General features: G+C 40.0%; 1 protein-coding gene across 1 annotated transcript; it reads right to left on the reverse strand.

Annotated features, from left to right (window-relative positions):
* Nucleotides 1-44: 44 nt before the first annotated feature.
* LOC130150555 (hyaluronidase-1-like) lies at nt 45-22,085 on the reverse strand. The gene is made up of 4 exons (XM_056341626.1): nt 21,927-22,085; nt 10,685-11,638; nt 4,139-4,228; nt 45-2,969 (listed from the first exon to the last, which is right to left on the reverse strand). Exons 2-4 carry the CDS (start codon nt 11,600-11,602, stop codon nt 2,541-2,543), a joined length of 1,437 nt encoding a protein of 478 aa, XP_056197601.1. The 5' UTR covers nt 11,603-11,638; nt 21,927-22,085; the 3' UTR covers nt 45-2,540.
* Nucleotides 22,086-22,379: the final 294 nt, after the last annotated feature.

Here is a 22,379-nt window from a genome sequence, read left to right on the forward strand (position 1 = left end):
TCTGTAGATTTATGATATCCAAATAAATTGTGTGCATGACACAATACAGTTTATTCTTAAAAGGCTACAGAAATAATGGAAACACTTTACAAAAAGTGTTACGCAACATTTTAAGAACATATTTCACTGACACAGTGCATAAGGATTACAGTGTTTTCACATCACATCTGGTTTTAGAACACAGGACAGTATTACATAAAGCAGGACCATCCAGTTTAAATACAGATTTGTGGCAGCTATTCAGCAAAACTGAGCTAATAGTTTCTATGCTTTCAATACATTAAATTATGTGTAAGTTGAAGTTCCCCTTGAAGTTTATCATACTCTGAACTGAATAAAGAGCTAAAGCAGAATATATATAATCAGTAAAAAATATGTGAAATGGTAAACACTCTAGCTTCAGTCTAAAGGCATAGTTCTTAACAACTGTCAATTTTTCTAAACTTTAGTTTTAATCCTTTCTCTCCCACACCAGAATAATGCTTTTTACCTTCACTTTTGCGATCACCCATTGCTGTTACACACTAGAAAGCAAAAGGTCAAGCAAAGCTCTCCTGTAGTTTCTCAGCACATGTTGTCACAGTGACTCACTATAGCTAGCCCTAAGTCTCTTTAACTGAAGTCAGTCCCATTCCAGTGTCTAGGTATCATTGCAGCCTTAAGATACCCACTGCAGGTCTGTTATGAGTTGGATCTTTGGCTCAAGTGAATCTGAGCATCATGGCTCACACCAGCTGTGAATCTGGTCCTGGCAAACCAAAGTAAGTTCTTTTGTGGGGTTATCATGAAGAAATGTTCAGAGATAACAGCAGATTACAAAGAACATAGGACACCCAAGCAGATCATAATGCATTGAGACATGTTAATACTAATTTAGGGCAGTATCAGGAAGGGGGCCTGGCTAAGGGTCAGATTCAGATTTCTTACTCAGTTGAGCATCCTCTCCACATAGCCTTGCTGATTTTAAGTAAACTGCTACAGGAACAGGGTATTGTTTAATGTAAGCAGTGAAGTATGGCCACAAATGATCAATACAGACACTAGTCAGGGTAAAGAAAATGTCTTAGACCCACATGTGGGTTTCTTACTAATTTCTGTGTCCGTGCTCTGGAACAGTATTCAGTTCAATGCATCATAAAAAGCCTCAAAAGAAAATTATTTTAGTATCTTCCCTAAGTCAGAGACATGTAGGGGATTTTTTTGCCTTCAATTCAATGAAGGCATTCATTGTTTGCTACGTTGAAAGGCTGTATGGAAGACAGATAGGTCTTTGATGAAATACGTTTGTTCACAAATGAACATAGATCGATGAATAATTGCAAATGGACATGCCACAGCCTGACAGGATGGCGTGTTATGGATGCCAGATTCATCAGTAATCAGTAGTTCATTAAGTTATACCACCTCCAAAGAGGTCCCCACCTGAAGCCAAAGGCTGCAAGCCAAAATGTTGCTGGCGAGTAAGGTCCTTCATCTTCTCCTCCCCTGCTCAAGGCACACCAGCAGTGGGATGTCAGCCTGTTCCCATTTCCCAGTCGCTGACAAGCCAGTTTGGTCGGGTGACTGCACAACAGCAGCAGAAGAGCAGAGTTACCAGACCCATGTAACTAGCGAGCAGAAAGCAAAGACCTGCAGCAGCCCCAAAGACAGCAGTGATACCCAGCAGCAAGGCTGCCTGCTTCCCAGGGGGTCAGAGCAAGAGGAGAAGAGCTCTCCCATTGCCTGCCTGGGCAGAAGCACTGCAGGATGCCAGCTACCAGCATTGGTCTCAGAGGTCAGGAGCCCCTCACCTAAACGCATATACATTCTGCTGGTTGGCTGGTGCGATGGGAAAATGAACATTTGACACAATAACTGGCAATTGCAGAGATTTTCAGTTGAATGGTACCTTTGAAAAGGATGGCACAAAGCTACCGCTGGAAATACTGATATGTCTAGAAATAATATTAATCAAATTAGGCCCTGAAATGCTTGACATACATTTTTTTTAAAGTGTGCACTGATGTATAACTTAATGCTCTTCACATTGTCCATGCAGAAGCAGTAGGATCGGTACAGTGTGGTGGATGTGGCTCTGGGCACAGTGCTGCTGTTTACATAAAATGCCATTTGACTTCAAGCAAGAGCTGCAGTGAACAGTTTGTGATCCCTGGTGCAAATGAAGACTCTCCTCATCACCATATGTTAAATCATCCAGCCCTGAAAGAAAGAGTCTCTGTGTCCTTTTTTAAGCTTCTACATGGATGAATCCTTGTACAAGTTTATTCAACTTTTTTTACTCAGGTAAACTTCCACTGCTGCAGCAGAAGCTTTATCTGTTGAACATATGAGTAAAACATGAATTAAGAGTAGAGAGGTGGTAAAAAAGAGGAGGTTGCTTTCAAAATGTTTGATATCTGAAGCAATTCCAGGAGTGGGAGATGAAGAAACCAGAATAAAACCATCTAGTCAACAAAGCCTTTTCCCTGTGCAGTAAAAACTTGCTAAGGAACAGGACTTTTAGTGACACCATTTCTTACTTCCTTGCACCTCAGAAGATTTTAGTGTGTGGTGCAAAGCAGAAGAAGCTGCATGGCTCCTAAGAGAAAGACATAAAGCTTTTGTTTTCTTGATCTACTGAACACAAGGTGAACCCAGCGCTCCATTAGCCTTTGGTCAGGCAATTCACAAAATATTCCTGTCCAGCCCTGGTAACACTGACACATGAATCTCTGCCTCATGGCTTCAATATTCTCCAGGCTGGGTTCACCAGTGACCTGGAACCTGGGGCCCCTCTCTGAGTGACGGACTCGGATCTTAAAATTAGTGGGTGACAAATGGAGGTAAGCAGAAGAGTCGCTGTTTTGGCGGATACATCTTCCATTCTTCTTGCACAGGACTTTGCTACAGAGTTTGGCTGCTGAGGTCACATTAATGACATAATGTCCTAAGGGTCCGTCAATGTACCGTTTAACCGTTGAGCAGCTGTCCTGTAGAGAATAAAGGACCATGACATATTTCTCAGTAGGTAGCATTGTGTCCAAATTTATTATATCTAAGAAGATGCCAGTACAAAACTGTTCTTAACTAAAGTAACCTGTTGAGAAAAATCTTGTTGGATTTACAGGCTGGAGTAATCTATTGGGTTTAATCCATGGGTAAGATTAGCAAAATATTGACCTTTATTACAGTGTTTATTTGGTGCTTGGTAGAACACACAATATTAGATTAGGGAGGAGTCTTAGTAAACAGAAAGAGAGTTTATGTGCTAATCTGAGACTAACTAATTCCTTAAGCAGAGATTTCTGGTAACTGCCAACCAGGAGCAGTGCATGGGACTTAGAGGCTTTCAAGCACATATTGAGTCACCTCTTTGGTCCTGATCTCTCCAGCTGCTTCAGTTTACAAGGAACCACATCATTTTCAGAAACAAGCACAGAAGTTGCTGCAATTGCGGCTAGAAAGTTCCAATTCGGATTTCCCTCTTTCTCTGCCAAAGTCAGTGGTGCTTTGCCAGAGACTTCAGGAGGAGGAGAGCAGACTGCATGAAAAGCAGTGTGTACCAAAGCCCAGCCCAGGCTGAGGACCAGCAGCTAGCCTACCATGCCTCCTTTGAAACCCCAGTGCTGCCTCCAACCTCCTCCATCATTTCAAAAAGGTTTATTTGTGAAGGCCTGAAGGACCTGGGAGGAGGAACTAGGCCTTTTCTTGTGGTAACATTAGTTTCCATGTGTCAGTTCAACACTGATGACCAGAGAAAATGCTCTCCCTCCAGACTCCATTCCTGCTCTGTGGATCTGTACAAACAGCCATAGCTACACTGTTACAAAAAAAAAAAAAAAAAAAAAAAAAAAAAGCTGTGCTTATATAAAAAGCTGTGCTTATATGTTATTGTTTCAAAACATGTCTGTCTTCTAACCTGGACTCATTATTCCACAATGCTACAAATGACCTGCCCAAAGCAATGTGCTCTGAAGCAACGGGACTTCGCAGCCTACTGAAAGTATGGAACTAACAGGACCTGAAAGTAGTACTGAGCCATCGTCCTCAGCCACTGGCTGACAACATTGATAAAGATAGGTAGGTGCTACAGAGGGTGTGGTGGCAAAGAAGAGGTATTGAGGTGACTCCTAAATACTAACAAACCAAGACAACCTACCTTTGAGCTGGCGTATTGCATACTGCCCCACAGAACAACTCCGGCTGCTCCCAAAGCCGCACTTTCACCAATGGTATTGACCAGATCTGTCTGAAAAAGAAGGCCAAAACCAGACATAAGAAAACCAAAGATATAAAAATAAAAGTAAAAAATCACTAGGATTTGGGCATCACTCCCCACCTCCCTGAGGAGATGTCAGTCCAGTGGTATATTCTTCATAATAAAATTGCTATTTAGTTTAGAAAGCTCTCCTGTGTATCTCCAAAGGTTTGCATAGGTTGCATTCATGAGCGTGACTATTAAATAATGAAATCTTTAGAGTTTATTCACAAGGGGTCCTCCAACCAAACTGGTGGAGTAAGAATTGAATGATCTATTTTATCTACCAGTCTTTGATTGATTTCCATATCTACATAGGCATCTTTTTCGGCAAGTGACGATAAGTATGGTCACACATCGTTGGATTACCCTTACAGTGTCTAATTGCAGTTGGTAGGCTTTAGGCAGGGCTCTGACTTGTGCTGCTTTAGCCATGCCAAGACATTTACAGAGCTGCTGTTCCTACTAGTGTGAATGCCATTATTCCAGGAAATATATCTTTGAAAAACAGCCTCTCCCAGTGCTACATAGTACCAAACAGGGTTAAAAAAAACCCACACATTTGCATACTGGTTTAACCATACCCACTTTTAGAGCTGTACTGATAAAACAGTAGAGTTGTAGCAATAGCAGTAGCACAGCCCTGCCGGAACACAGACAGGAGTGTGTAGAACAGGAGTCCCAGGTGCCTGGCCAACAACCGAGCAACATACCTTGCAAGTGTCTTAAAGCCATTCCCTGAGACTGTGAATATTGTGTCTACAGAAATGCAATTAAATCTTAGACAATATGGAGGAAGGATCTTCTTCCATCCCCAAATTTCAAGGCATGATCAATTACATCTCCAACCATTTCCATCTGCAATAACTGACTAGAAAGTAATTCCTGATCAGTGTTTGTAATGACAGATATCAAAATATTTCTCAATTTGATGAAGAAACAGCAAAATCCTTTTAAAAGTTAGTGATGGTCTTTGATACAGTCTTTTCAGACCTTTTTAGAAGAAAACAATTCAAAACATCAGCCAAATGATCACAGTATGGTGGTGGCACCTTAGAAATGCAAAATGATAGAGTGGAAACCCCATGTTATTATTGTTAATTACTACTAAGTAATTTATTTCACTGGGCAAGTGGGCCTGTTGATTTATCAATGCATAGTTAAGGAGTTCCTATTCCTGAAACATTTATGGCCCAAGAGATATAAAAGAAATCACAAATAAATGCCTTGGGAAAGGGAGAGTCTGCTGAAGAGTTGAAGACGATTACAGAGAAGTCAGAAGCAGTGACTTTGACCCTTAACTAAAGGCTGGACAAAAGAGTGCAGGAAAACCTGCAAAGTCTGAAAGAGCAGAGCTTGCCTACTGGCTTTTATGTAATGTACAGAGAGATTTAAAGAACAGTTGCTCTCGCCTGAAGTTTGTGTTGATGCTGATCATCCAAGCAGTCTTTTAGAGAATGTCATTGCTCTTCAAAGTATGTAGTACAGTGCCAGTTTTATAAAAGGATGGTGGTGTGGGCTGCAGGTGTGACCTTCATGCAGGAAATTGTGGGGGTTTTTTTTCCCATGGGAATTAATTTATCAGTTAAAAAAAAGTATGTGCATTAAAGATCAAAACATCAAATGTTAAGAGAATGGGAAATACAGCCTGACCCCTTGGTAATGAGGATGCCCAGGCTTCCCTCATCTGCAAAGATTACCCAAATAGAAAGGCTGGACTGTGATTCTACATTAGCCACATAATGGTTGAGTGATTTCGTACTAACAGAGTTCAGATCTTGTTAACAAATTACTGAAACCTTTTCAGATATGCAAAATAAATAATCAGCATCATTTATGAATGAACTATGACCTGAGAAAATCCTGAAATAAAGATTTAATAAGCAATGTGCTTAAGGAGTTAGGGTGCTTGACCAGGAGCGAGTCAATCCAGTTTTCATTCCCACATTCATAGTCCACATCTTTCTCTTGTTACTTTCAGAAATCATTTAGATTCACATCCACAAAGGGATTTCAGCACTTCATGTCTAATTCATATGGATAGAAAATAATCAAAACCAAGAGTATGACCTTTAAAGTTCACCCAGTCCTCTGGGTGTGTGAAGTCCAATGGCACTGATAATTTCACAGCTGAAGTTCCCGAGGCACCTACATTTCTGCTTTCGTGCACACCTAGAAACACCACCTTGCCAGCGCTGAGAAACTCAGAACTTTTCTCAGGCTAAAGCCAAAATTTGGCATTTGATTGGAAGACATGGGCTGAATTTTTCTCTCTTCCTCCATACTAAAAAGACGCATCATCTCCAGCTAACCCTCCAGCAGGGGTTACCTTCACTGTGAGGTTGCAGACAATGTTTAGAGGGGTGCCACTTCTCTTTCTGATGCCATTTTATTTTGTGCCAATTCAATGAAGGTACAAAGCAGAGCAAGAGAAACAAGTAGGAACCTGACTACAGCTTATGATCAATTCAGCTTAATAATTTGGTAACTTCCCCACAAAGAAAGAAGTAAGGCTTCTGGCTGTCATTTCTACGCATAGTTACATCTTTCACTGACTGACTACTTCAAAGGCCATCAGCACAGAAGGGCTCTCCCCTGAATAACCTACGAACAGGAGGTTGCACCCTCTCTTTTATTTTTGCTCCCGTGTACACTTGTTCTTTTTAGTCAGGTGATTCCCTAACTCATTCCTGGTGTCCAACACAGGGTGCTGCATTCATCCTGAGCAGACTGGGAAGAGAACTGAGCCAAGAGTTCCCACACCAGAGGTGGGTGCTCTGACCAGCAGACTGTCACACAAATTGGGGAGGCACCACCACCACCCTCCCCTGCCACAAAAAGGGTTATAAAATAAAACTTTCACCCCCTATTTGGCTATTTTGAGAAAAGGAAAGATAAGTGTCTCTCATAATGACTGAGTGGCAAATCAGGATGAGAGAGAGGGAAGTGCCCCCATGAAGCCCTGAGTGAGGCACATGAGCTCCACCAGCAGCCTCAGACACAGCAGCCCTGGGTCTGGGACTGAACCCAGCACTGTTCCTCAGCACAGCTTGTCATTAGTGGGCACTCACTGGCATGTGAGTGTTAAGTACCTCACATGGAAGAAAACATGCAAGTTAAAAAAATTATAGATATAATTTTAAATATGAGAATGTTGAGGTGGGGAATCCTATTTTACTCTTTGTATCAGAACTTCATCCATCCATGTTAGAGGACTGTCCTGAAGAGGCAGCTTTATAGGTCAGCTACCACTTAGGCATCTGGTATTACTCCACGCAATAACCAAGTCAACAAAGCTGCTTTCCTGCTGATGCTCCTTCTCGTTCAAACTTTTGGGGGCAGTGTGCAACAACCAAAGATCCTCAAGATTATGCTCAGCTATCTCCAGGCGGACAGCTGATTTGGCACGGAGGAGGATGGTCTAGTTTCCGTCAGTGCTTCTCCATATTTTGATCAGCCAAGTTGCTGCACTGAATGCTAAAAAATAGGAGGTAAGCTAAGCCATTTCAGTTTTGGAGCTTGAGAGGAAACAGCACAGTCAATTCTAGTTAAATTCCAAGGAAAGAAAAATAAGTACATTTCTAATCTTTCCTCTACATTTTGAACAGCCTTAGTCACAGACAAGGTTTTTCTGTATTCAGGAATGGTAGCGCAAGCCTGGCATGGTTGCAGGGAATGATCCCTGTACACATGCACACCTGGTCATCAGAGAAGACTATCTATAGGTGAACAAGAGAATTGTTACCCATTACTCATCGTTTGTTAGTTGTCATCCTGCTTTATTAATGAATTCAGCTATCTAGTCAGGAAGCACATATGCTACTGTGTAACTTCCCTCTCCCACACATTTAGTATTAAATTGTCAAAGAAGAGAGTTTCTAAATACCCTACAGATGGCAAACTGCTTATATGCATTTCTAGCAAATACAGAAACCTTTCATAATGATTGGGATCCCAGTTCAGAATTTATAAATTGTTTCCAAGAAAAAAAGCAAAATTAATTTCTCAGATACCTTATGCACAACTCACCTGATTTCCAGGGTGAAAGGTACAGCACACGTAGCTACAGCATCCGTTTGGGACCTGAATCTTTCACCTTTCTGAAGGTCTGCTAGACCTGTGTCTCTCCCTCAGTGTCTCTGACTCACAACCATTCTTTCTATTTTCTTCCACTGTGGTATTTACTGTATTTTTCATGCTGTACAGAAGGGCTTATACACAAGGCTTGAGCGTGTCAGCAATTATTTCTGTTGGACCAGAATGTCACAGCTTTTGCAGAACTTGATGGAGCAGGACAGTGGTCCTCCTGGCCCAGTCCCTGTCAGAGGTCAGGTATCTATTAGCCTGCTATCCCATTTTTTCTATGGCCATTTAGCCTGGATGTCGTTACACTACACTGGCTCCTTTTGTCACATTCATGCACACTGTTGCTGGACCTCAAAGGTTTCATGTCTTGTTTGTAGGTTTATGAGCATCACTTAGGGGCATCTCATGGGTCAAATGAGAAGCTCCAGTCTAGTCTAAAATCTGAACACACAAACCCGTGTTTAAAGTATCTTGGTGACTTCAGGGCTATGAAGGAAAACAAGAACATTATTTTTGTGATCACTCCTATTTAGAGTTTTCTGAAGTGCAACCCTGCAAGTTCCTGGCAGTCCCCAAGCTGTTCACACAGATGATGAGTATAGCCTGGAGAAACATCAAGCCCTGCCCCCATGGCTGCCTGCAGAGCTGGGGACTGTCATCAGAAAACGTGGTGGAGCATAATCCAAATATGTTTCTCTGGCTATGCAGGGATCTTCCCTGGCTGCAGAGGTACAAAGTGAATTTTAAAGTATCTAGAAGTAAATGGCTATATGCAACTGAAAAACAGTTAAAGTGTGTAACTTAGGAGGAACTCCTAATTACCACTGTACTGCTCTGAAAATCGCTTAAGGTAAAACAGTGACTTTATACAGATTTTGAACCTGTGCCTAACTGGCAACAGCATGTTAGTTTTCATAGCTTTAAGTAAAACTCATGGTATTTTTATATTGATCAAGGGACTAATTTATATTATTAAAAATGTTCATTACTGCATTTGAAGAATGCTCATTTATTTCACAGCCTGAGTTCTTCAGTGAAGGTGTTCTGGGTGAAATCCTGCCTGTGCTGACCCCAGTGGCTCCTTCCCTTCAGTGGGACACAGCCTTGCCTATTTGCCCAGGACTTCTGAACCAGCAAGGACCTGCAGCTTCCACATCACACAGAAAACACCTCCAAAGAGTCCCTGGATGCTAAAAATGAAGGCAGACCAAATTAAGGATTGCTTCTATGTACCACTTGCTTCCTGGGGGCAGCCTGAAACTCTTCTCAGGCTGTTAGGGCTCCACCACACCACCCCAGCTCCAGCTCCAGGCTAAAGCCACATGCAGCCTGTGGTTTGCTGGACTGACCATTGCCTTTCCCTTGCCCCTTCTCTTTCTTTTGCTGTTCCAGTTGGAGTCAAGAACATGTCTTTGGCAGCAGCAGAAGTGAGCTCTCTGTAAACCAAAGGGAGGGAGCACCCCCAGATACGCTTAGCCATCAAGTGGTTGTTTCCATGAGGTCCCTGCCCCAGATTTCCTCCCTTCTCATGGAATCCATAGTGATCAAACCAAACTTTTGGCACTTGGAGCACATACTAGAGAAATAGATATGCATTTGTGCCTCTCTATTATGTGCATAAACAAAGTCAGAGCCACAATCATCATTACATATCCAGAAAGTCTGGGATTTATACACATATACTTTTACCATCAATGCTGTGGCCACTATGTATTTATTGCACTTGATCTTTGGTGAAGGAATATTGCATGACTCAAAAACTTGGTTTCTTTATTAAAAAGTACTCCACAGTATTAGCACTAAATGTTGGATCATGAAGATGTTTGAACATGTTGTACCTCTGAAAATCGAGATGGCCAATGCTTGTCATGCAGGAGTGAGGAACTCCAGGCCAGACTAGTTTACTTGAGTGGTTTATTTCTATACTGAAGGAATTTACATTTGGATAAAGAAACAAAAAAGCCCTGAGGCTCCTTTCTCATGAAAGTTTCTTTCCACTACACTAATTAGTTTTGAACTTCACAAAAAATTGTCAAGTTCATTTCACAAGCTGTCCTGAAAGAATTAAAATATCAGAATGAATTACTTCCTTAAGGAAATGATTTCTTTGTACTTTCTTTCTAAATTACCCTCATTAAAAATACACAATGTTATCCTACAGAAGTAGACCAAAGCACTGCAATATTAAGTCTTGAAAGGTGTAGAGTTTTGTACTGTGACTACAGTACTTCCTTTTGCAGGGGCTGCCTTAAATATGAAAAACAAATGCATAAGTCCTTTTATACAAGGAAAACTTTCAGAAAGTATTTCTTCTAAGAGACTGTTTCAAATCTAAATTTCTAAAGAAGTCTGTCTGCTTACCTCTGTTAGAACATGAAAAGTATAGGCATAAAATGGTCTGGAGTAAACAAACACAGGCAAAACGTAGTCTTTTCTAGCAATTGAGGCAACACGTATCGCCTCCTTAACCCGATAGTGAACAAATTTTAGTGCATTTGGACTTGACTTCAGTATATAATCCAGGTATATAGAAGGGTAGAGAGCAGTGCTTTCCTTCCACAACCAAAGCAGGAGGTCATTGCGGGAAGACTCAATGGCTGGGCACCTCCCTGTGTATGTTTGGGGGTGTTCTTTGTAATCATAGTTGTAGCAGTCTGGGTAGAGATAGTAACCCCACAAACCATTTGGTCTCATATGCTCAGCCAGAAGGATGGTGTTGTTCATAAAACTCTTGCCAGCATTTTCAAATTCCTCTTTAGCCACTTTCCTAATTCTGTGCTCTGACCACTGAGGATGCCGTCTCCTAACCATCTCCAGAGATTTATTCCTATAAATGCTTTTATTGCCCCAGTTCCTATCCCACTGGGGCCTCCAGTTTTCCCAGTCAATGACTGCAAGTCCCTGAAATTTCTTCATGGGTATGCAATAGTCAATGTCAGACTTTGCTTTATTAAGGTGTTTGATAAGACTTTCATTCTGGGGCACCCCTCCATTGACAGGGTCTCCATCATCTGAGTAGTAGGGATAGTATCCCAAATGAGTGTGATAAAAGATTGTCACATTGGATCCGCTCAAAGTCTCATTGGTGTTGGATGCAATGTCAAAAACACTGAGATCCAGGTCTACCTTGTACCGCAGCCTGCACTGCTCAGTTGGCGCGTTCCAGACAACCATGAAAGGCTTGTGCAGAACCAAAGGGACCCGTGCTGGCTTCGGCAGCTGAGCGTCAACCACGGTAAGCAGTGCCACCACTGCTAACCGTTTGACCCAAACATCCATGGTATATTTTTTTCTGGGAAATTGTTTTGATGTGTCCTTGAAAACAAAAAAAAAAAACCAAAACTGTTAGAAAGGCAGTAGCCACGCTGGAGGCAGATAGGATGGCAAAGGGATGCCTTTTGGTTTTATTTGCTTTTGTTAACGTTATACCCAGCACAAACAGAGTAAGGTGAAAACTATGATCTTGTAAAAATTAAGTCTAATTTCAAAGGCTTTGAAAGACTTTTTGATAGACTTTGTTGTCTTGAAGTGTGTTCTGATGGTCAGCTTTTTTTTGCTTTCTTTCTCACCCAGACGTCTGCCACAGTTGCTTCAGACCTTTCCTTAACACTTTTTTGGTTCCTGATGTTTACAAAAAATGAGTTAATAGAAGAATAACTTAAAACAATAGTTTAAAACAAATGTGCTGCTCATTTGAAATTTCAGCTTCCAAGCATGTTCTGCTATGGTCAGTCTGACTTGCCTGGAACATCATCGCCGTGGGGCTAAGCCCTTTATTGCTATCTGTATGTGGTAATGGTCACTAAAGGAAAGGTAATTCAAACAAAAGGCAAATACTTCTACTTCACACAGATTAATCAAGAGAACTCAGAAACGCTGTAATTTCAGCATATCTGGGAAAAAAGTGTATTTGTTATCTACCCTTGAATTTAATTTTCATTTTCTAAATGAAGAGATGCAAGAGAGATAATCAGTCTGCAGGCTAAAAGGGTGATACTATTAATGACTTAATGGTTTAAGCTACTTACTATACTGAAAACAAATTAAATATCAATATGTTAAAGAAAATAAAATGTGGATCTGAACAAGCTGGAAAAGCATGCTGTATCTTTGACAAAGGAGCTATAGAACTTTGTCTATAGAAGTGGGGGCTTATTAGCATGAATTTTTCCTTTCAGGGTCTGCTGTTTTCCCTGACTGTCCCACTGGCTTGGGGACTACTAGTAGTCCAGGAGCTGCCAGAGCTGCAGGGCTGCTGGCATCCTGGGCACACACACCATGACTTTGCACCCTGTGGAGCAGGTTTAACCATTGCCTGCCGTCGGCTGCTCCAGGATCTGTCCCTGCTCCTATCTCTTCCCCAAGAAGCGCAGCTCAACTCTGTCCTGGGTTTGTCTTTCAGGTCTTTTTGCTGGGTAATACAGTACCTGTTACTGGTGCTGATGAGCAACTACATGGTGGGCTCCAGCTGATATAACAGCTTGAATCTAGAGTCATAAAAATTGTTTGCTCTAATGAACATTGCTGCACCTACAGTATGATGTGTTTATCCTTTCAGTTATTATTGTCTGTCATTCACCCGTCAAGTTTCTCCATTTTAGTCACATTAAATCACTGCAATCACTGTCTGCATTGCAGGTTCAACTCAGGCACTAGCCATGTGAATTTAAAATGTCATAACACTGGATAAAAACATCCATTTTTAATTATTTCTTTTCTTGCCCATAAAGTCAGACCGAAGTTATCCTAGTGTAATTAGCCTAGCTTCACTTGTCCCTGATATTTTCTCACGCAGTTAACACCAGCTGATCACTTAACTCCTTTCCTAGACAAAGAGAGCTCTTCACACATACCCATCCATTAGCTTACAGCCAGGATGCCTAGGTTTCTTGCTTTCCAAACCAGTACAGCCAACATACCCGTCTACTAGAATCTGTAATACTCCCTGGTTATTACCTCTAATCTGTAATGGGATGCCAAATCTACAGGAAGGCTGCAGATACACCTACCCAAATCTGCCAGCAAACTTATTAAAGAAAAAAACCTTTTCACTGTTCGAAAATGTATTGGCTCTCGTAAGTGATACAATCCAGGATTTCTCCCCCTGTCATTTGTCCTTCCTTGCTATTCTTCCATCTTCTGGGTTTGATGTTTCTTTTCCTTTGCCACTGCTCTCCTGATGTTCTGCCTTTCCTTTAAGTCTCTACTTTGTCTTTTTATCTCCTGCTGAACAGCCTTTCTCTTCTCCAGCCCCAGTCTTGTGGTTTTCCATCCTCAGTCCCAGATAAGCATTAAGTCCCCCTGACCAGTGGTCTGGTACAAGAGCACCTTCCCAAGAGGTGGCGGAGGCAACTGGCATTAAGCAATGGCTATGGGCAGTGAGCGAGGAGCAGGACTGCAAGAAGCCACAACGCAGAACTCCCCACGAGCAAGCCCTCATTAGCAAGCCAGAGATTTATGCTCCTGTTGTTTCCCCACCCACTTTCTGGCTGCTTTTTTTGCATGCCTAAATACAGATTTAGCACCCAAGTTTTAAAACTTTGCTCACAATCCTTTAGATCCTATTAGGGAAAATGTCCTTGAGTGAAATGGGCCATTGCTACAGGCCATCAAGCTGGTACTACGTACAAGCGTGCCTGTTGGAAAAGGATGCCAGGTTATTTTCACTCCATTGATCTGATGGAAGTCTTATGCTTGCAACCGGTATCTTTTTCTCTCTTTTCCTGCAGAGCCTTGCATAATCATCTAAGTAATGTCATAGGCTGGGAAAAAAAAAAACCAAACAAAAAGCCACAAAAAATGCCTTTCCCTTTCTGTTTTATACAAAATAATGAATGCATCGCAGTCCTTTGCACTCCTTTGATGCAGCAAACTGACTTAGTGCATTTGTAAGTGCTTTTTCATGATTTGCACTGGATTGCTTTGCAGTACATGAGAACAAGTCCATAATATAAACAAAGATCTTTTCAAAAAGTTATAGCTCAGATGAAATGGGAAGAGCATCAGGAGAAAAAGAAATGGTTTAGTGAATTTCTGTGTAAGAAAAGATCTGGGAAAAGATCCCAGCTGCCTATTCCCACAATGCAAACACTGATATTGTTCAGCCTTGTGTTATTACGTACATATAATTAGATCATTTTGTCAGATATTAATGACTAACATAGTACATTTCTTGTCTCGATCTGACAGCCCTAGGCATTACAACATTGCAGATAATAAATCATAACAAAGATAATCCAGGAAATAATAGTGCAGGATAATTGTAAGTTATATTTTTAGTTTCTGGCCAATTGTTGTCACTGTCACTGACAAGGCATTATATCACAGAATGGTTGAGGTTGGAAGGGACCTCCGGAGGTCATTTGGTCCAACCCCATTCTCAAGAAGGACCACTGTGAGCCAGTCACTCGGGACCATGTGCAAAACACCACAAGTGACAAAATGAAAATATTTATCTCAGGACATGTTGAATAACTGTCAAGGGTCTTTTGACTGGATTGACCAAATCTTCCTTGAAGTTGTGAAGAAGCCTGGACACCTTGCTCAACTGTAGACACAGATGTCTGCATCTGCAAGCTGAATCCCACAAAAAAGGGCAGGAATCTGTCTAATCCTGTTCAAGCAAGTTAGGAGTCTTGTCAAGGAAAGCCATTCAAGGTTATCTAGTGAATACTGTACACCTTCCAAAGCTACTATATATTCCCTATTTAAAGCTGTATGGAATTAGTCAACCAGCTATCCCTGTTAACCTAGAAAAGGTGGTGATAAATGCCTAGATAATATGACTACCTTTTAGATGGCTAAAGTGTATCATTGCAAAGCATGTCACTTTTCCTGCTACTTCCTATTATACACAGGAGACCTTCCCATATGCGTGATTCCTTAAAGGGTTGACATTTTAAATTAAAAAAAAGTCCTTTGAAAAAGTTCCAATCCAGTTGCATTATTCTGCAATTTATTCTGGTTTTATTTGCACATGGGAATTTAATTACAGATGCTTACTTTTTCTTTAAAAAGCCATCTAAAACCAAGTGAAGCGAGTTTTCAAAGAAAGAGGTAAACCTATAGTTCTGAAAGAGGGGGAAATAAATTATCCATTGTTTCACACATACACAAAAGAACCTCTAAAGAAGAACAAAACATCTTTTATTACAATTTCCACTGTTGTATCTTTGGACTATGGCCTTTTTAATCTCATGCATGGGCATTAATTGGACTGCTTTAATCCCCGTTTTTTAATGAGCGCAGACACTAACAATGCCTCCTTGAAGCTCATTATCAGCCTTGATTCAAGTACTCCTGTTTTTCTGATTCAGTGACATATTATCATGGTTAATTTAACTTCCCAAAGATGCACACAGCTTTCTGAAGCACTACAGTGTTTTCAGAGTAGAATCTGTTCTCAGTGTTTCTGCTCTATATTCTAAAAACAAAAATGAATTCTTCATAAGTGAAAGAAGTGGGGCCTGATCACAAATACATTAAGGCTGATGAAGTATTTTTTACTGTATTCAGGAAACTTTGAATCATATTCTTACTGCACGAAATAACATGTAGTTTTCTATTTACATCAGTTTCTGCTGTGCAGCTTAGGATGAAGCAGGTTATGACTGGATTTCAATATATCCTTTAATAAGTGTGGTGAAATTCACCATTTCTTGAATAGAAAATGCAAGTTAATTTCTGCACATTCACATTTCTGCAAAAAGAAACAAGAAAATGTTGGCTTTTCCCGAGCAAATGTTGTTAACTTAGTCCAACTTTCATTTCAACTGTGTTTATTAGTCAGAATTCCACTATATTTCCATTTCCAAATAGTTGTTAACAGCTGAGCTATCCGTCTTAATTGCACACTTTGATTCCAAAACAACAGCTTAAAATTAGTAAAAATACAGACTCACCCTAAAGAAACCTATTTGCACACCATGTATTCCAATACAGCCCAATGGTGTTCTCCAGCCAGCCAGTTCTGCTTCTTTCCTGGTTCTTATTGATTATCCTGGCATTCTTTGCAGTGTGACACATGATGTTACAGATGGTACTTTTGCTTATGATTCATATATGGACCATATAGCCAGCCAACACAACATCATAATAGCCAGCAAATGCATCCATCCTCTGATTTTATACTCATCTGTATACTGGCTTTTCAAGGAAGTATAATCCATACATTTAGCTATAATACCATTCTGTGTTTTCATTTTCTGCTGAGTTTAATTGTTCTTGATGCCCAGGGTTTATAATCTCTTCAGGATGAACAGCTCATTTGTAAGGACATATTCACTATTCAGATTTATCTTCCAGGAGTGGGACATGTTAAATAATTTGACTACCTATGCAGTTTAATGTCAATGACCAACAAGATAAGAATCATTCTTCAATCAAACAAGCATTTCACAAAACTTAAAAATCTGTCACTGGATACTTTATTTAACAGTTGATGTTCTGGAGACGTCATTTCACTATCATTCTTTAGCTGTCAGATGAGAAATTTACAGGATAGCTACGTCATTTTTGTACTCATTTTGAGGAAATCCATGTCATTTCTCCAGATCTGTAATGGCAAAGTATGACATGAGAGGAGAGTGATTTTAAGCAGAAGTTGCAGTGAAGCAGAGAGTATGTAGATTTAGACCTAATTTAAAGTAAGATTAAAAAAGATGGTTTACCTGACATTTCAATCTCTCTGAAAGATCATAAAGATGACCTTAAAAGCTAAATCACATTACAATTGTAACACCTGGAAGCCCGTATTCCATGACTAAGTTTGGTTTATCTTACTCCTCCAGTTCAGACAGGGGAAGACTACACTTTCAGTTTCAAGACTGTTGAAATGTATGCAAAGATGTCGTGTACAGTAGGAAAGCAAGAACTCACAGACATGTGATTTTACCTGTGGAGAAAGAGTCATCTTTCACTGAACTTCATAATTATGTCAGAATTCAGAAACACACTTTGAAAAAAATAATAATCTGGAGTTCCTACAGTAACAGCTACTTCAGATTCCCTCATTAACCTGTACCTGACTAACATAACATAAAATCCAGAATAGGAAAGAGGTACAGTTAAATCATAGAGGAAAGGTGATTTTTCCAACAGAATAGAATCATGTCTTGTGGCTTAAACTAGATATACAACACTCTACCAAGCTTGCTTTCAGACTCTCATATGCACTATTGACTCTTGTCTTGCAACTGCTGAGTGTAGTGCTATACTTTCTTTCATTGTAGACACATGTTCATTTTAACTAGTAGCATTTTGCTTGGAAAAGAAATTAAACATAGTGGGACTTGATAAGGAAATTAATGTATCTGTATTGTTTGCATTCCACTGAGGAATGTGCAAAATTGGCAGCTAAAAGAAATGTCCTTTTTTTGAACATTGACTGATCACATTTGGGGTAGACATTATTATTGTGGCTAAGAAATATGGACATTTCAACTGTATTTGAACATTTTTCCACCATACAATCACATTTAAAAGTACCTTGAAAAATCTTGTGCATCAATATATTATTCTCTATGATGTCTGATTTATATGCACACAATATGCATTTACAAGATACTGTGTGTTTATCTACGCATGTATGTATAGTCCTCTGTCTTTTTAGGAAATAAGGGAAAGACCAAATCTACCTATCCTGTCTCTGTCTTCCTCCCTCTCTGCTGTTATTCTTCTGTTTCAAATTATGTAAAGTCTTGCTTTTCCTGGTTTTGTTGAAAAATAGCTTGCTTAGATAACTTGGTAAAAAGGACACAGACTGCCTATCTATCCTGAATCCTTCAGAGGTCCAAAAGCATAAAGCTACACTAAAGAGAGACTAAGTATTCACTGCATCATCGTAACTACCACTTTGCAGTCTCCTGACTCACGTCTTCCTAATTCTCTAGCTATATATCTCAGACTAGATTCCAAGTTAAAAAGTGAGCAGAAGAGTAATACCGTGAGAAGGACTCTGGGGTGTTGGCAGATGAGAAGCCCAACATGACGTGACAGTGTGCATCTGCAGCTCAGAAAGCCAACCAAATCCTGGGCTGCATCAAGAGAAGTGTGGGCAGCAGGTCAAGCAAGCTGCTTCTCCCTCCCTATTTCACTCTCACGAGACCCCACCTGGAGTACTGTGTTCAGCACTGGGGCCCCCAACAGAAGAAGGACAGGGACCTGTTGGAGCAAGGCCAGAGGAGGGCCACAAAGATGACCAGAGGGTTGGAGCACCTCTCCTGTGAAGACAGGCTGAGAGAGCTGGGGTTGTTCAGCCTGGAGAAGAGAAGGTTCCAGGCAGACCTTATAGAGGCCTACAAGAAAGCTGGAGAGGGACTTTTTACGAGGGCATGTGGTGATAAGACAAGGGGAAATGGCCTTAAACTGAAAGAGGGTAAATTTAGATTAGTTATTAGGAAGAAATTCTTCACTATGAGGGTGGTGAGGTAGTAGAACAGGTTGCCCAGAGCAGCTGTGGCTGCCCCATCTCTAGAAGTGTTCAAGGCCAGGCTGGATGGGGCTTGGAGCAACCTGGTCTAGTGGAAGGTGTCCCTGCTCATGGCTGGGGGGTTGGAACTAGACCATCTTTAAGGTCCCTTCCAACTCAAACCATTCTGTGATTCTATGACTCTACGTTTGCGTCTTCCTTGCAGATCGATACAAGTACAAAAATGAACATAAGATTGACTTTTTCATTTACAATTCATATTACAGTTCACTTCCAATAGATGAACAGAGATACCAGGTCGCAAGGCACAAAGTATCATCCCTTTATTTTTGTGCAAAGTATGAGAAAAGAAATTCAAAGAGCAAGGACATGGGGATTCAAGCCTATGCTATCACTGCTGACATTTTTGTACAGTGTGGATTATTCATTTTTAAGCAAATGGAAAATGCCAGAGGACATTCTTGGGTGTGTATCACAGTTTTACAGTAAGTCATGTTTGGGCCAGAGAGCTGCTTAGGCATTTCCTGTTTAGTTTTATTGTTTCGGTTATGTGCAGCTCATGTCATGCCTTAAATTGAGAGAAAAGACTGCAAGGAAGCATGGGAATAAAAAAAGAAAAGAATTGGTATTGAAAATATATTCTTTCCATGGAGCCCATAAATCTTCTTTTCTATTATATATAACCATTTTAGCACGTTATACGTGTGTTTGGGCACCACGAACATCAACTGGTCCAATGCCCCAGTGCTGCAGCAACTCCTGAAATTTTTCCAAATGCTTTCACATCCCTTTTTTGGAGCCTGCATCCTTTCCCCTCCCCGCCGCCCCCCCTTTTGTCTGCCTGTTCAAGGCTGGGTACAGCCTGCTCAGTCACAAGCGGGTGTGCTGGGCTCAGCTTGTCCTCGCTTCGTGCTCACACACAGGCAGTGGGGACCACCAGGGCTGGGGATCCCCTTCCCTCATGGCTCTTCTCCCTCGCTGCCACATTGCCTTTAACGCAGGGACCTCAAACTGGTTTTCAAATATTAATTCTTAACTTCCTGCTGGAAAGAAAAACATTTCCTATTGGGACACTGAAACTTTTCAGTGATTTACTAGCAAATCGGTGACAGACGGAAAATTAAGATACAGGTTGTGGTTCCCAGTATTGTTTTATTTAAAAGACCGTCCCATCACTTTAAATCACTGCAGATTATTGATGGCACTTTGAATACCAGGGAAAGATAAAGTATATGGTGTAAATCTTTCTGTGCAGTAGAGGGAGATTAAATATATATGTCCCACAAAAAATTTTTCAGTTGTTGAAGGATTGAGTGAAAGAAGTATTTTTTGAGTGGATGAAACTATTTAAAATCTAGAGTGTTATGCCATTTTACATATCTAATACATGAATTTAGATTGCATGCAATATATGAAGCTGATCTTTTTTTAATGAAAAACCTTGATGTATTGTTATTTTCAATTCCATTCCATCTGCTTCTATTGCATTATAAATGGAGACAAACATATTTTTAAAAAAATATTCTCAATATTTTAAGTTGTAAAGTTTATGTGAAAAATATAACCTTTTCTATGCAATTTTAATATTTATTTCTTTCCCATATGCAAAGAATAAAGGGGGGAAAAGAAATCCTTTTTTTTTTTTTCCCTTCTCGAGGAGCCATATTGATTGTCAGAGCTGTTAAAGCCTTAATTCCCTGAATAATTAAGATGAATGTTCTCAGCAGTGTTCAGTACGCTGTTTGTCTGGCTCTTGATGGGTGAAAAGTGCCTACCAACAGTATCTGGAAAGAAGTTCTTACTGTTTTATAGATTTTCCTTTTAATTTATTACTAAATACTTTTAACTGAAGATCATGGACATAAATGGGCACTAACAGAATATATCCTACCTTTTGGCATGTAATTTTAATAGCTTGTAATAATGTACAAATGGGTAATACTGTACAATAAATAATACATGCGTTTACATTGTTGCAAAGCATTTAAAATATGCTTCTTTCACACCATCTGCTTAATTCACACATTCATTTCCTGAAGGGTTTGTTGTTATTAAAGGCACTGATAAAAGAGAAAATTCAGTTCAATTGATAACACAGAAAATTCAAACAATCAGGCCTTGGCTTATTCCTCAGAAAATGCTATAAGCTAAATTAATTTTAGCGCTCTTAAAGATAAGTTCTGCTTTCAGATGGAGTCATTCAAGAAAATTCAATTGAAATTAATGGAGGGGGTGTAAAACTAGAAATATTCCAATTGAATTCATGGAGTTATTAAGCATTTATAATATTGTCAGAGGAAAAATCTGTCCTTTAGCCAGCTAAAAAACTTAGTATGCTTGCAAATGCTTAAACAGTTGTGTATTTCCACTGTAAATCTCTTCTTGCAGTACATAATTCCTATTCTTTTGATAACACAAAAGGTAATATTACACTTTGCCAAAGAGAGGCTCTAGATAATTTGGAAAATATGTATAAAGTATTTGAGGTGAAATTAACTTCAGACTTTATTTGCATGCCAATACGCAGCTTGTCTGGCACCTGCATTGTCTCAAATAAATGAATTAAACATATCTCTAGCTCTACAAATACCCGGCACAATATATTAACACAAATCATTAATAAACAGAACCCATTGTCAAACAACTAACTGCATCCTCTTTTGGGCTCCTTTTGAGATTAAGATATACAGTAGGTGATGGACTGCCTTTATTGTGAGTCATCTTGAAACAATTACCCTGAATGTTTTGCTTCTAATGAAAGAAGTATTTTTTTATTTTTCATATGAGATTAAATACAGGACCAATGTATGATTAGCTCCTTTCTAGGTGTGTAGTGTTGCACGCATAGCCCAGTGCATTTAAGTATTAAACCGATTACCCAAATTCTGAGACACCTTTAAAGTCAAAACATTACTCTTGTTTTTCAAATGTGCATTTTATTCACAGACAGCATTTCAAGATCAGTTTTCTAATTTAAAATTGCTGTTTCACATTGGAGTGTAAAGCACCAACTAGTTATTTGACAGGAAAAAAAAAAAGAAATAAAATATAGTCCAGAATTGACATGCTACAGAAAAAAAACCCACAGAAAACCTTCCTAACTGGTAGACCATAAACAGAAGTGAAAACTTTTTCTTTACTAGCTATTAATTGAGTAAATAACATGGCACTTACCTCTAGAAAATCAGTGAACAGCAGAAAACTTTGGCGGAACAATTTACAACAGCTGATGTGTTTGTCCCGGGAATGTGCTCTTCCTAATGAGTGGGCTTTTAACTAATGAGAAACTGAGGGCATCTGAAGATAAGGGCAGAATTTTACCCAAACACTCATCGTGTCATTGCAAAGTAAGTAAATAAATTAATTTAAAAGTTACCTGTATTACTTATAAGCAACCTGGTTTTTGCTATAATGATTTTGTATTGCCTACTTTTATGGCCTGATAAAGGAATGACTGGGCTGGTGTTTGAGAAGAATTGAGTTGTGTTTTAAGAGCTGCACGCTCTGGACTCGGGAGTGACAGGCATTAACAGCAGGACAACTTGGTCACTAAGCCACAGGGAGAAGCAGGGATGCTTTCAAAACCGAGCAAACAAAATAGTTCAGGAAGAGCTGTTTTAAAGAACT

This window comes from Falco biarmicus, chromosome 5, assembly GCF_023638135.1.
Source record: "Falco biarmicus isolate bFalBia1 chromosome 5, bFalBia1.pri, whole genome shotgun sequence".
NCBI classification, from domain to species: Eukaryota; Metazoa; Chordata; class Aves; order Falconiformes; family Falconidae; genus Falco; species Falco biarmicus.